Source organism: Phoca vitulina, unplaced genomic scaffold (assembly GCF_004348235.1).
Source record: "Phoca vitulina isolate PV1807 unplaced genomic scaffold, GSC_HSeal_1.0 scaffold41, whole genome shotgun sequence".
In the NCBI taxonomy this organism is placed as follows: Eukaryota; Metazoa; Chordata; class Mammalia; order Carnivora; family Phocidae; genus Phoca; species Phoca vitulina.
Window position 1 is genome coordinate 2,545,334 of NW_022589744.1, and position 12,762 is coordinate 2,558,095.

General features: G+C 51.4%; 1 protein-coding gene across 1 annotated transcript; it reads right to left on the reverse strand.

Annotated features, from left to right (window-relative positions):
* Positions 1-4,711: 4,711 nt before the first annotated feature.
* Positions 4,712-6,380, reverse strand: LOC116647927 (somatotropin). The gene is made up of 5 exons (XM_032429585.1): positions 6,324-6,380; positions 5,924-6,084; positions 5,650-5,766; positions 5,304-5,465; positions 4,712-5,014 (listed from the first exon to the last, which is right to left on the reverse strand). Exons 1-5 carry the CDS (start codon positions 6,331-6,333, stop codon positions 4,814-4,816), a joined length of 651 nt encoding a protein of 216 aa, XP_032285476.1. The 5' UTR covers positions 6,334-6,380; the 3' UTR covers positions 4,712-4,813.
* Between the last annotated feature and the right edge of the window lie 6,382 nt (positions 6,381-12,762).

Below are 12,762 nucleotides of genomic sequence, written 5' to 3' on the forward strand. Positions count from 1 at the left end.
AAAATATACATAACATAAAATTTACCATCTTAATGATTTTTTAAAAAAGCATTTTATTTTTAAATAATCTCTACACCCAACATGGGCCTCAAACTCACAACCCCGAGATCAAGAGTCACATGCTCTACCAACTGAGCCAGACAGGCACCCCCCATCTTAACCATTTTAAGTGTACAGTTCAGTAGTGTCAAGTACATTCACACTGTGCAACCAGTCTCCAGAACTCTTCATTTTGCAAAACTGATATTCCACCCATTCAACAACAACTCATTCCCTCTTCCCCCAGCCCTGGTAACCAACCATTCCACTTTCTTGTCTTCATAAATTTAACTATGCTAAGTACCTCATAGAGAGAAATCATACAATACTTGTCTTTTTGTTACTGGCTTATTAGAACATTTTTAGAGGACTGTTTAGAATTAGAAACAGAGCCACAACTGACCCAGGTCTTCATCACCGGTGGACCCGGAGATCTCATCTTTGTGGTCCCTAACTTACTGGTTCTCAACTTTGTTTGTACATTAGACTCACCTGGGGAGTTTTTAAAACGACTCCTTCCTGGATCCCTTCCAGACCAATGAAATCAGAACTGCAGAGAGTGGAGGCTACTGCCAGAGTTGTTTAGAAAACATTTCAGGTGTTTCTAATTTGCAATGGAGGGTGGTCTCCACCGCTTAATTGAAAAGCTGAAAGGCAGAATAACATTGGTCAAATCAAAAAGTTTAGGGGAGATGGTCTTTAAGGTCTTTTTAAATTCTAAAATTTTGCAAAATCAACCAGTATCTTTGAATTTCTCAACAAGCTTTGGTGGAGTGGATTCTGCTAAACCCAGAAGGAGCTGCGCGGAAGCTCCCTGGCCTGTGGCGCCCCCTGCAGTCTACTGCTGTCATGACAAGCCCACTGTGGAGCCCTCGCCCGAGCAGCTGTTAACACCGCTCCCAAGGCACACTTCTGCCTCATTCATTCAACAAACACCGTACTTTTTTTTTTTTTTAAGATTTTATTTATTTGACAGAGAGAGACACAGCGAGAGAGGGATCACAAGCAGGGGGAGTGGGAGAGGGAGAAGCAGACTCCCCGCGGAGCAGGGAGCCCGATGCCGGGCTCGATCCCAGGACCCTGGGATCATGACCTGAGCCGAAGGCAGACGCTTAACGACTGAGCCACCCAGGCGCCCCCAAACACCGTACTTTTTAAAGAATGGTCACGTTTCCTTCTTTTTTTTTTTTTAATTTTTTTATTGTTATGTTAATCCCCATACATTACATCGTTAGTTTTAGATATAGTGTTCCATGATTCATTGTTTGTGCATAACACCCAGTGCTCCATGCAGAACGTGCCCTCCTCAATACCCATCACCAGGCTAACCCATCCTCCCAACCCCCTCCCCTCTAGAACCCTCAGTTTGTTTTTCAGAGTCCATCGTCTCTCATGGTTCTTCTCCCCCTCCAATTTCCCCCCCTTCATTCTTCCCCTCCTGCTACATTCTTCTTCTTTTTTTCTTTCTTAACATATATTGCATTATTTGTTTCAGAGGTACAGATCTGAGATTCAACAGTCTTGCACAATTCACAGCGCTTACCAGAACACATACCCTCCCCAGTGTCCATCACCCAGTCACCCCATCCCTCCCACCCCACCCCCCACTCCAGCAACCCTCAGTTTGTTTCCTGAGATTAAGAATTCCTCATATCAGTGAGGTCATATGATACATGTCTTTCTCTGTTTGACTTATTTCGCTCAGCATAATACCCTCCAGTTCCATCCACGTCGTTGCAAATGGCAAGATCTCATTCCTTTTGATGGCTGCATAATATTCTATTGTATATATATACCACATCTTCTTTATCCATTCATCTGTTGATGGACATCTTGGCTCTTTCCACAGTTTGGCTATTGTGGACATTGCTGCTATAAACATCGGGGTGCACGTACCCTTTCGGGTCCCTACTTTTGTATCTTTGGGGTAAATACCCAGGAGTGCAATTGCTGGATCATATGGTAGCTCTATTTTCAACTTTTTGAGGAACCTCCATACTGTTTTCCAGAGTGGCTGCACCAGCTTGCATTCCCACCAACAGTGTAGGAGGGTTCCCCTTTCTCCGCATCCCCGCCAACATCTGTTGTTTCCTGACTTGTTAATTTTAGCCATTCTGACTGGGGTCACGTTTCCTTCTAAAACACTTATCCAAGCTAAGAGATCCTTATATTTATGCTCATGACCTCAACTTCTGAAGAATATGAGCTTTCCAAATAATTCTAAGATCCAATGAGGGATAATACAGGAATATTGCTTTTCAGCTTAATGTAAGAAATACTTCTCTGAAACCAGAGCGGTGTAATAGAGTGAGCTGCCTTGCGAAATAGTAACTCCCTCATACTAGTGCTACACAGTGAGTGCTATCTCTAAGCGATGCTATGGAGTAAGACTCCTAAATTAGAATGAATTAGGATGACCCATGAGCCTTCTAACCCCCAAAGTCCATGATTTTAAGCCAGACACTAAAAGAATGATCTACGGGCAGGCGAATGGTTTCTGAGCTAAGAAATGGAGCTCTGGGTTCTGATTATCCCAGCTCTCAACCACTCCCCAAGAACTTACTAAATGTCAAGTATCCAAAATGAATACAGGTGGGTCTTTTAAAGAAAATTCATCATAGCATATACAAATTTGAACTTTTCAAGATTAATTAGGACACTGACTTTTTTTTTAAATTTTTTTATTGTTATGTTAATCCACATACATTACATCATTAGTTTTAGATATAGTGTTCCATGATTCATTGTTTGTGCATAACACCCAGTGCTCCATGCAGAACGTGCCCTCCTCAATACCCATCACCAGGCTAACCCATCCTCCCAACCCCCTCCCCTCTAGAACCCTCAGTTTGTTTTTCAGAGTCCATCGTCTCTCATGGTTCTTCTCCCCCTCCGATTTCCCCCCCTTCATTCTTCCCCTCCTGCTACATTCTTCTTCTTCTTTTTTTCTTTCTTAACATATATTGCATTATTTGTTTCAGAGGTACAGATCTGAGATTCAACAGTCTTGCACAATTCACAGCGCTTACCAGAACACATACCCTCCCCAGACACTGACTTTTGTATTATAAAAGAATCATCGATTTTGTAAAATCATGTTTGGATAGTAGAGTTACTCTGAGCATCTAAGTATTGATTTATAGGTCACTACTTAGCGAAGGTGCTTGGGTGACCAAAGACTTCATTCTAAAGTGTTAACCACTGCCCTTGTAAGTTTATGTGGAAATAAGAAAGAAACAATTGAGAAGCGATTAGCAAAACAGAATTTGATTTAATAACAAATATTAAACATTCCATCAGAAAACACGGGACGCTCCAAAATTCAGTGCAAAAGAGCTGCAATTTCTTGAGGGCTGTAATGTGTCAAACACCTCGGAAACACCATTTTATCTAATCCTGACATTAGCCTTGCAAGGCAATTTGTTATCATCTCATTTTATGGGTGAGGAAACTGGGTCCCGGAAGGCAATTTGTTATCATCTCATTTTATGGGTGAGGAAACTGGGTCCCGGAGAGGTTAAGTAATCTACTCATGAGCCTAAATTCAAGTCCAAATATTTCTGATTCTTTCCCTCACAAGTTATCCCAATCCACTGCCCTTAGAACAAATCACTCACTGACAACTCGAAGAGCAAATGCCTTTGGGTTCATTTTTGACCTTAAAAATGTTTGCAATATGGGCGCGCCTAGGTGGCTCATTCGGTTAAGCGTCCAACTCTTAGTTTCAGCTCAGGTCATGATCTCAGGGTCGTGAGATCGAGCCCCACGTCAGGCTTCGGGCTCAGTGCCCAGTCCGCTTGAGATCTTTCCCCCATCCTGTCTCTCTCTGTGCTCCTTCCCCCACTCTCGCTCTCTCTCTCTCTAAAATAAATAAACAAGTAAAATATTTTTTAAAATGTTTTCAATGTGAATTAGTCACCGATGTTTAAAAATCAGATTTCACGTGAAAGTCTGGATGTCCTGCGTGTCTTAAAAATCAGGAGGTTTGGAAGCCCTGCCCTGTGGTCCTGAATGGCGCCAGGGCCTGAGTTCTCCAAGTTGCTCTGGTCCCCATGTGTTGTACCCCGGATGAGGAAGCGGAGTGTCAGTCAGGACTTATCCCTTCACGCCCAGCCCTCCTTACTTTCCTAATTATCTACCTGGCACCTGCTGGTGCTGAATTTGCAACCCCGATTTAGTGTCTTTCCTCCACTTCCCTTGCCACCGTTCAGATCCCAAATATTCTGGGTCTGTTTGTCCCAAAGCTTTTTGCATCGTTCCTGTTTTCCAAGAGTAGGTGGGTCTAATGTGTACTTTCTGCACAAAAGTAATTCTGATCTCTCTCATTGTTTTCTCCCATGTCGGGGCATTTTGCTTCTGTACTTACTAGCTTGTCTTGCTTTCCACTTCTTCCCGCTCTTGGGGGCTAGATTTGGTGTTGTGGGGCCCATGGGGGAGGAAGCCCAGAGACTTTATGGGGGTGCGCCTGACCTACGGCTGCCCAGAGAGCTGCGACCCGGGGCCTGGGCAGGGGACTTGATGTGCGACGGACAGGAGTGATGTGTCGGTTTCTTTCTAGCCCAGGAAGAATCGGGTCAGTTACCCTTCCCAGCAGACCCCACGGGATGCCCGCCGTGGTCTTCCCAGCCTGGCCCTTGCCCCGCATAACAGCATGACACCTACTCAGATGGTGTGATGCAACTTCATTTTATTAGGAAAGCACAGTGGACACGGGAGTGGCCCTTTCCAGGGTGAGGGGAGGCTCAGGGGAGGGGGTGAAAGGGGGGCCCGGCCCCTAAAAGGCACAGCTGCTTTCCACGAAGCGGCGGCACTTCATGACCCGCAGGTACGTCTCGGCCTTGTGCAGGTCCTTCTTGAAGCAGGACAGCAGCCCGTAGTTCTTGAGCAGCGCGTCGTCGCTGCGCAGGTTTGTGTCAAACTTGTCGTACGTTTGCTTCAGGATCTGCCCGGCCCGGGGGCTGCCGTCTTCCAGCTCCTGCAAAAGGCGGGGAGGGAGAGAGAGACCCAGGCCTCAGCCGCTGCTCCTCCCGGTCCCTCCGGGTGCGGCCCTCCCCTCCGGGCTCAGGGAAGGGAACGGAGGATTCACGGGGGGTGGGGGCACCGAGGAAGCGCTCTCAGGGCTCAAGGCCTGACTGCTGACTATAAAGGAAGGGGCACCGTCGCCCCTGGAAGCCCCCCACCCCTCGTCGGAGCCAGCGGGGCCACCAGGCCCAGCAGAGGGCGGGCACGGCCCCCCAGGAGGGGACCCACGGCGCCATCCCCACCCGCATCAGCGCTTGGATGCCCTCCTCCAGGTCCTTCAGCTTCTCGTAGACTCGGTCCGAGGTGCCAAACACCAGGCTGTTGGTGAAGACCCTGCTGAGGAACTGCACGGGCCCGAGCCACGACTGGATGAGCAGCAGCGAGAAGCGGAGCAGCTCCACGTCCTGCGGGCGGAGGGGGCGGTGGGCGCGCCGGCCTCGGCCTGGGGGGCCTGGGGGCCTCCCGCTGCCACCCTGCCACCTGCGCCCCCTCCCGCCCCAGGGGCCCGACTCCTGTGGAGAGGAGGGGCCGCCTTCTTGGAAGGAGGGAGGCCCCTGACCCTGGGCCGGCCCGCCCTGGCCTACTCACGGATCTCTGCTGGGCCTCGTCCTTGCCCGTGGGGGCCGGGATGGTCTCCGAGAAGCAGAAGGCGGCCTGCGCATTCTGGATGGAATACCTCTGGCCCTCGGGGATGTACGCCCGCTCCTGCAGCGAGGACACCCGCCCCGGGCCGCCCCATGCTTGACTCGGAAGCCCCCTCAGGCTGTGCTCAGCAGACAGCCTCTTCGCTTCGATGAAATCACCCTGAACTCCTCACCCCTTCCTGCCCCCCCCCCCCAGCACCCCTTCCTGGGACGCTTACAAACTCTTTGTAGGTGTCGGCGGCCAGCTGGTGCAGGTGCTGGGCCCGGAGCACGGCGTTGGCAAACAGGCTGGACAAGGGCATGGCCGGGAAGGCGCCCACCTCCTGAGGCCAGGGCAGGCAGAGCAGGGTGAAGGCCAGGAGCACAGGGTTCTGAGGGCCTACGCAGGGACACACAGGGACACACAGGGACATAGAGGGCAAGGCTGGGGCCCAGACGGCGAGAGGCCTGTTTCTTTCCAGCCCTTCCCCTGCCCCCGCCCCAGGACTGAGGACATGTAACGCTTGGCCAAACGTCCGGGACAGACCTCTGTGCTCCCCCGCCGCAGCCCCAGAGCCCAGGCTTAGCGCCCCCATCCACTGGCAGGGCCCCCGCCTCGCCCAGCCCGAGGGGACTTACCTACAGCCATCGCAGCCGGGTGAGCTGTCCACAGGACCTGGAGCGCTTTGGGGAGCTGGGTGCTGGGATCCTGGAATTGGTCCCTCGTGGGCCCTTTTTATACCCTGGTCCCTTCTCTCTCTCCCCCTCCTCCCCCCCTATTTTCTCTATACATTTATGCATCGGGCCACTGGCCGGTCTGTGCTGATGGATAATTTAGAGCCTCCTCCCTCCTGTCCTGTTCCCGCTCTTCTTGGGGTCATGTCCCCCAGGCCTTCCCTGCCATCTTCCACTCTCCGATGTCACCGGCCCTGCACACAGGGTCTCAGCTTGAGAGACCACCCAGTCGGTCCTCATTTCAAGGGGGAGGTGGCAGGCGCGCTCTGCTCGGGTACCGTCATGGGGTGGTCCGCCCAGGTGAGGAGGACCCAAACCGGTCCCCAAAAGCGGGGCTGTGTCAGGTCGGCTGTGCTGGGAGGGCTGCGCCTCCTCTCCTCGCCCTCTGTTCCCGATCCTCCGCCCCGCACGGCTCCCCTCTGTCCACCAGAGAGAATGTGTGTCTAGGGAAAGGGAGCCCAGGACAGCCATGGATCCTGAGGTTTGTGGGCACAATTCAGCCCAGATTCCACCTCTGCCGCTGTCACCATCCCCCACCCTTTCCCGCCATCCCACCACCTGGTCGGGCCTGAGGCAGCTGGTGCTGAACGCCGACCTCCAGGGGGCCCCAGCCCCACACTGTCCACTCCCCACCAACTCCCCCCCTTTTCCCTGACGTGGGGGCGCCCCCAGGTGGCTGGGGCAAAGGACCAAAACTGGAGGCAACCCCCCTGCTCCTCGGACCTGCTACAGAGATGCAAACCAAGGAGAGAAGTGAACAGACCCAGGCCCCAAGTGCTTCCCCCCGCCCCCCAAGCCCAGGCACCACCAGATGATCTCAAGATTGGAAGAGCCCTTGAGGGCTTGGGTCTCGTCCCCAGCACTGGAACTCCGGGTACAGCACCCCCACATATGCTCTCTCCAGTCACCCTAGTCTCCTCCCAGTCTTTCTTCCCCTTTAAATATTCGTACAGAACTCGTCACGTTGTGACACGTTTGACCCACACAACCATCTCATGAAGGCGGTATTATTACCTCCCCATTTTACAGAGGAGCTGACCGAGGCTCAGAGAGGCTTGCTCGCGCCAGCTACCTCGGCTGAAGCTGACCTCCAAAACCCTGCTCTTCCCCTGTTGATCATCCCAGACTCTTTCTCCCGAGCAGACTGGGTGGGCCACTCAGTCATTTCATCTTCTAAATCCCCCTCAACACAGGGATTTTGTGTTGCCCCCTCATCACGAGGGTCCCTTTGCCTCATTTTGTCCTCCCCTACGAGGCAGACTTTTGTTCCTCATTTCCGAGGCGAGACTGGCCCAGAGACACAGGGTGCACGTCGGAGATCAGGTAGCCCTGCAAGGCGGGGGCCGGGAAGGCTTGGGTAGGACAGCCGCCCTCCAGCCTCCTGGTGCCCAGGCTTGGGGACATTGTGGCATCTGCAGGCCACCAGCAACAGATCACCCCCAGGGCTAAGAGCAGGAAAGAACACATTCCCCTCCGTGTAAACCTTCCACCCCTTGAGTCTAAGAACATTTAGCACTTGCCCTGTGGGAAAACAAACAAATGAACCAGCAAACCCTTCTAGAGGTCGTTGGTCATGGTGTTGACAACCAACGTTGAAAAGTTTTACCCTCGTGGTCCAGGACAGGAGTACTGGCGTCTTGCCACCTCCCACTTTTAGGATACAGCTTCCTTTTTTCCCATCATTCTGGAATCATTGCCCAACCGTGCCCCGATTCACTATCTGTTGGGGAAGGCACTGGACGCACGGAGCTGTTCCCCAGGGAGGGCTGAGCGAGGACCAGAGTGGGCTATCATTAAAGATGGAGGCCTGAAGAAAAGGGGAGCGTGGGGAAGACTTTCCTCTCTTCCCTGCAGCTCTGGGAAGGGGAGGGGCCAGGAGCAAAATGGAGGAAGCTCTCTGAGCCCCACACAGCCTTCTACCTCCCCGTCCCCCTCTTTCCACCCTGTGGAGGAGGACTGATGTGGAACCCTTCATGACCAGTTTCTAGCTCATGGTGGGGGGACTTGTATGTGAACTGTGGACCACGGGTGAAGCGTCAGGCCTCCCCTAGGATTGAGGGTACAGGAGCCCAAGTTGGGGACTGCTCGAGAACCACACAAGGTGAGCACAGGGGAAGTGTGGCTGAGGTTCCCCACAGGCAGGATACTGCCAAGAACAGATGGAACTGGCCAGATCAGGGGAGGGGCTCTGCTCTTCTCACCAAACCCACTTCCATTGACCCCAGAACTAGATCGGCTCACAGGACTCTGGAGGTCCCTGAGGATACCCCTTTAGGGTTACCATGGTGGCAGCAAGAATGGAAGGGTGTGGAGGTAGACTTGGGATTTTCCCTCCGGTGCTGGGGAGTCATCCACCCTTTCTTGGGGCACCAAAGGGCCAGACCCCTGGCTTCTCCAGGTTCAGAGATTGTCAAACCATGGCCTCCGTATGGTGGCCGGTAGGAAGAGGCTGTGATTAGCATCTCTGGGGTCAGCCTCAAAAGACTCGAGATGAATTGCCCATCATCTTGGAATCCATGAAATTCAGTGTGTGTGGAAGCCCTTCATATTTTCAGATTTGAAATCTGGGGTTTTCTGTACCTATTATGGAAGCTCATGGATCTGCTCTTGATTAGAAAGTGGCCTCTTTCAGGCTTCAGGAACCCCTCTGAGGTTCAATCCGCGGGGTTTGGGGCCAACTTATTTTGGAGTCATACTTACCACAGCCTTAAGGCCAGCCTCAGAGAGACTGGTAACCATTCTTCCCACTTCCCCCACCTTGGTCACTTGAGGCCCACATTTCCCACCACGAACTCTGTGCTGTCTTCCTTGAGGCCCGAGGCTGGGATTACCCCTGGGATGTAACTCCGCCTCCCCTTTGCTTCCAGCAGGAGTCCGAGCACCACGTCAATCATCCAGCACTGGGTCAAGGTCTCTAGAGAATGTTATGTGGGGATTCCCAAAGGCTTCGTCAGGGGAGGTGGGGAAGGAGATCAACATTTCTGAGTGCCCACCACGTGCGAGGCTCCGTCCTGGCTGATTGGGGTGGGAGGCCCATTTCAGAGGAGGACACTCAGACTCAAAGAAATAAAGTAGTTTGCGCACAGCCTCTTGGCTCCTAAGTGATAGCTGCCCAAGGCCCCCATCTTCCCACCACATGGAACTCTTTAGAACCCTCATCCGGGAAAGACAGTGGTGCTGTTGGGCATGGACAGAACTTTCCTCAGCACAAAGCTAGCAGAGGAGGGTCAAATCCCCGCTCAGAAGATGTTCAGTGAAGCTGGGGGGAATTGAACGGAAGGAGCTTCACCCCAGAATGAGGTCCACGGACACCAAGAAAAGCTGCAGAAAAAACAACCCGATGTAACCCAATTTAATGAACCAAATCACATCATCCTTCACATGTGAATTGCACGTTTCAGTGTGCATCATGTTTTCACTTCCTTTATCTCTTTGGACCCTTGGGTTTGCCACAGGGCTCAAGCAGGGAGGAAGGGCCTTGGAGGGCTTGGGGGTGGGGAGTAGCATAGGGGTAGGCACTCCTGTGGGTTGATAAGGGTGCTGTTTACCCTGGCTGAGAATCTCTGAACCATCTACAAGTGCATAATAGCCTCCATAACTGGACCTATTAATTTCCACTTTGGGGATTATTCCCCAGGGAGACAGTCCCATGGATAAAGAAGTAGTGAGGGGCACCTGGGTGGCTCAGTCGGTTGGGTGGCTGCCTTCGGCTGAGGTCATGATCCTGGGGTCCTGGGATCGAGTCCCCCGTCAGTGGGGCTTCCCTCTCAGCGATGAGTCTGCTTCTCCCTCTGCCCCTCCTCCTGCTTTCTCTGTCTCTCTCTTTCTCTCTCAAATAAATAAATAAAATCTTTAAATAAAAGAAAAAGAAAAAGAAAAAGAAAAAGAAGTAGTGAGTACCCAGGTGTGTCCAGCAGCTGTGGGAAGTCTGGGGTGCTTTTCTGATTGGTGCCCTTTATTGGAAATCACCTCTGACTCCTTTTACCTAATTCTGTGCTTATTTGTGGACATTTTATGCCCCTTGTGGGACTGTAAACCCTTCGAGGCTGGATTCATGCCTTTCATCGATTCATTCATTCACTCATTCTCTTTTTCATGCATTAACTGGTTCTAGAAGTAGTCATTGCTCTTTCTATGTGCCGGATATCGTACCCAGCAGATGGGCATACCCAGATGAAAAAAAGACAGCATCTTTTCTCTGCTGGAGCTTACGGTCTACGGGGAAGAGAGACAAGAGCAAACAAATACATAATGGCAAAATATACAAGGAAATTTCACGTTGCCAAAAATGCCATGAAAGAAACAGCTAAGATAGAGAGGTGAGAGCAAAGCCTGGGAAGAGGGGGGGACAGACAGCAGGCACAATCCCAGAGCCAGGAACTCAACCAGCACGTGCTAGGTGGGGCGAGCAAATGCGAGAACTCAAATACCCACCCACCCGGAAATGATAAGGTAGGCCACCTTGTGTCTCCATGTCCTTCTCAGAGAATGAATTTAAAATGAGAAGTACCCCCCAAAAAATCATAAAAAGTACAAGATCTTGCAATACACGGCACTACGTGCATGAAAAAAATTTAAATGAAAAAAAAATAGACAAGGCAGTATGCAGATGCTGATCACAAATATTCTACACGGACTCACGACTTGCAGAACCTGAGCCCTAAGCGGGACCTCCCGAGGTGTCTGGCACCGCCCCCCTCCCCCCTGCTTTCACCACCAGAGAAAGTGGTGTTCAGTTGGAGAGAAAGAGGTCTTTATTTATTTATTTTTTTAATTTAAGAAACGCACTAGGATCCATCTAAATGTGCTTTAACAAACTACACTCTGAACTCAGGATTGAACGCTAGTTAATCTTTGTGTGCTGTGGAGTCATCTAAGTTTCCAGGTAGAGGCTTTGGACTTGGAGAGGTCGCTGAGGTATCCCAAGTAGAAGGTGTGTTGTTTTTTTTTGTTTGCAGCTGAGTCACCGGCAGATTCTGAGGGTGCCGGAACCAGGAGCACCGTGGAGAGCCGGACTCACCCAGGAATTTCACAGATGTGGGCTCTGAATCCAGCCCCGAGGGTCATCTAAAGAGCAGAACGCTCGCAGACAGAATCTGGGAATCCCAAACCCTGTGTTCCAAGATGGCCTTTTGTGGCCCCTTCGCAGAAGACTCAGACACCTGCTAAGGGACAAACACTACCTACCAGTGACACCCACACGGCGGCAGCTTTTGACATTTTGTTTTGTTTTTCTGTCACCTCTGATTCTGCTGGAAAAAACACCCAAACCCTCAGGTCAGAGAGCACCCCAGGCCTGGCAGCACCTGCATCGAAGGGGCCGGAAGTCAAGCTAGAACGAGGAAGGAACCAGCCTATGCTTACAGCAGGGCCCCGAGGGACCCGGTTGGATTCCCCCAGTGGGCAGTGGGGCATGTGCCCACCAAGGCACCTCAGGACTGTGTTCTGTGGAAGGGGAGGCCTGGGGGAGTTGGCCAGAGCGGGACCCCTAGAAGGATGGCCCCGTGGCGTGAACTCCAGCCAGGCTGGGACTCGTGTCCTCGTGTGTTGGGACTTGGGAACAATGGGAAATGTTTGCAGATGGCCAATGTTGTCCCAGGATTCTCTCCTCCCTGGTTCTCCTCCTTCTTTACTTCCTCCTCAATGTCTCCATGCTGCAGAGTCCTCCGAGGGAGGCAGCGGCGAGGTACCGGGAAGAATGCTGGGTTTGGCATCAGCAGGCGTCCCATCCCCCAGAAGCTATGACTTTGACCCATTGTTATCTTCCTGAGCCTTGATTTGCTCATTTATCAAATGGGGATGATGCTGCCCCCTTCCAGGGTTATGCTGGGGCTTATGCAAGATTATGTACATGAATATGGGGCTGTTCGATACAGTTTTATTGGCATTTCAGAGGTGCTCAATATGTAAGTATTTTAGGGTCCCAATAAAAGATTTTGGTTCATGTTCTGTATCCTGATTTTGGTGGGGGGGTATATAAAATCTGCACATGTGCTAAAATTCATCAAACTGTATACTGAAAGAAAACAAAGTCAATTTTACTGTATGACAAAAAAAAAAAAGAACAGCATCTGGTTCAACTCCCTTCCCTCAGACAAGTTTTTATGATTCCCATTCTACAGATAAAGCAACTGAGACCTGAGACTTTCATCACCCCCACCATCATCACACAGTTTCATCAGCATTGCCTCAGTCAGTTCTGGGGGCCAGGGGCCCCTAATATAGATAGGACGATAACCAGAGCATAAGCCCCTAAAACAGAAAAACAAAAACAAAAACAAAGGGAAAAAAAAAGACAAACAGACCAGGGAGGGCTTCTACATCATGACCATGAGGGCAGATA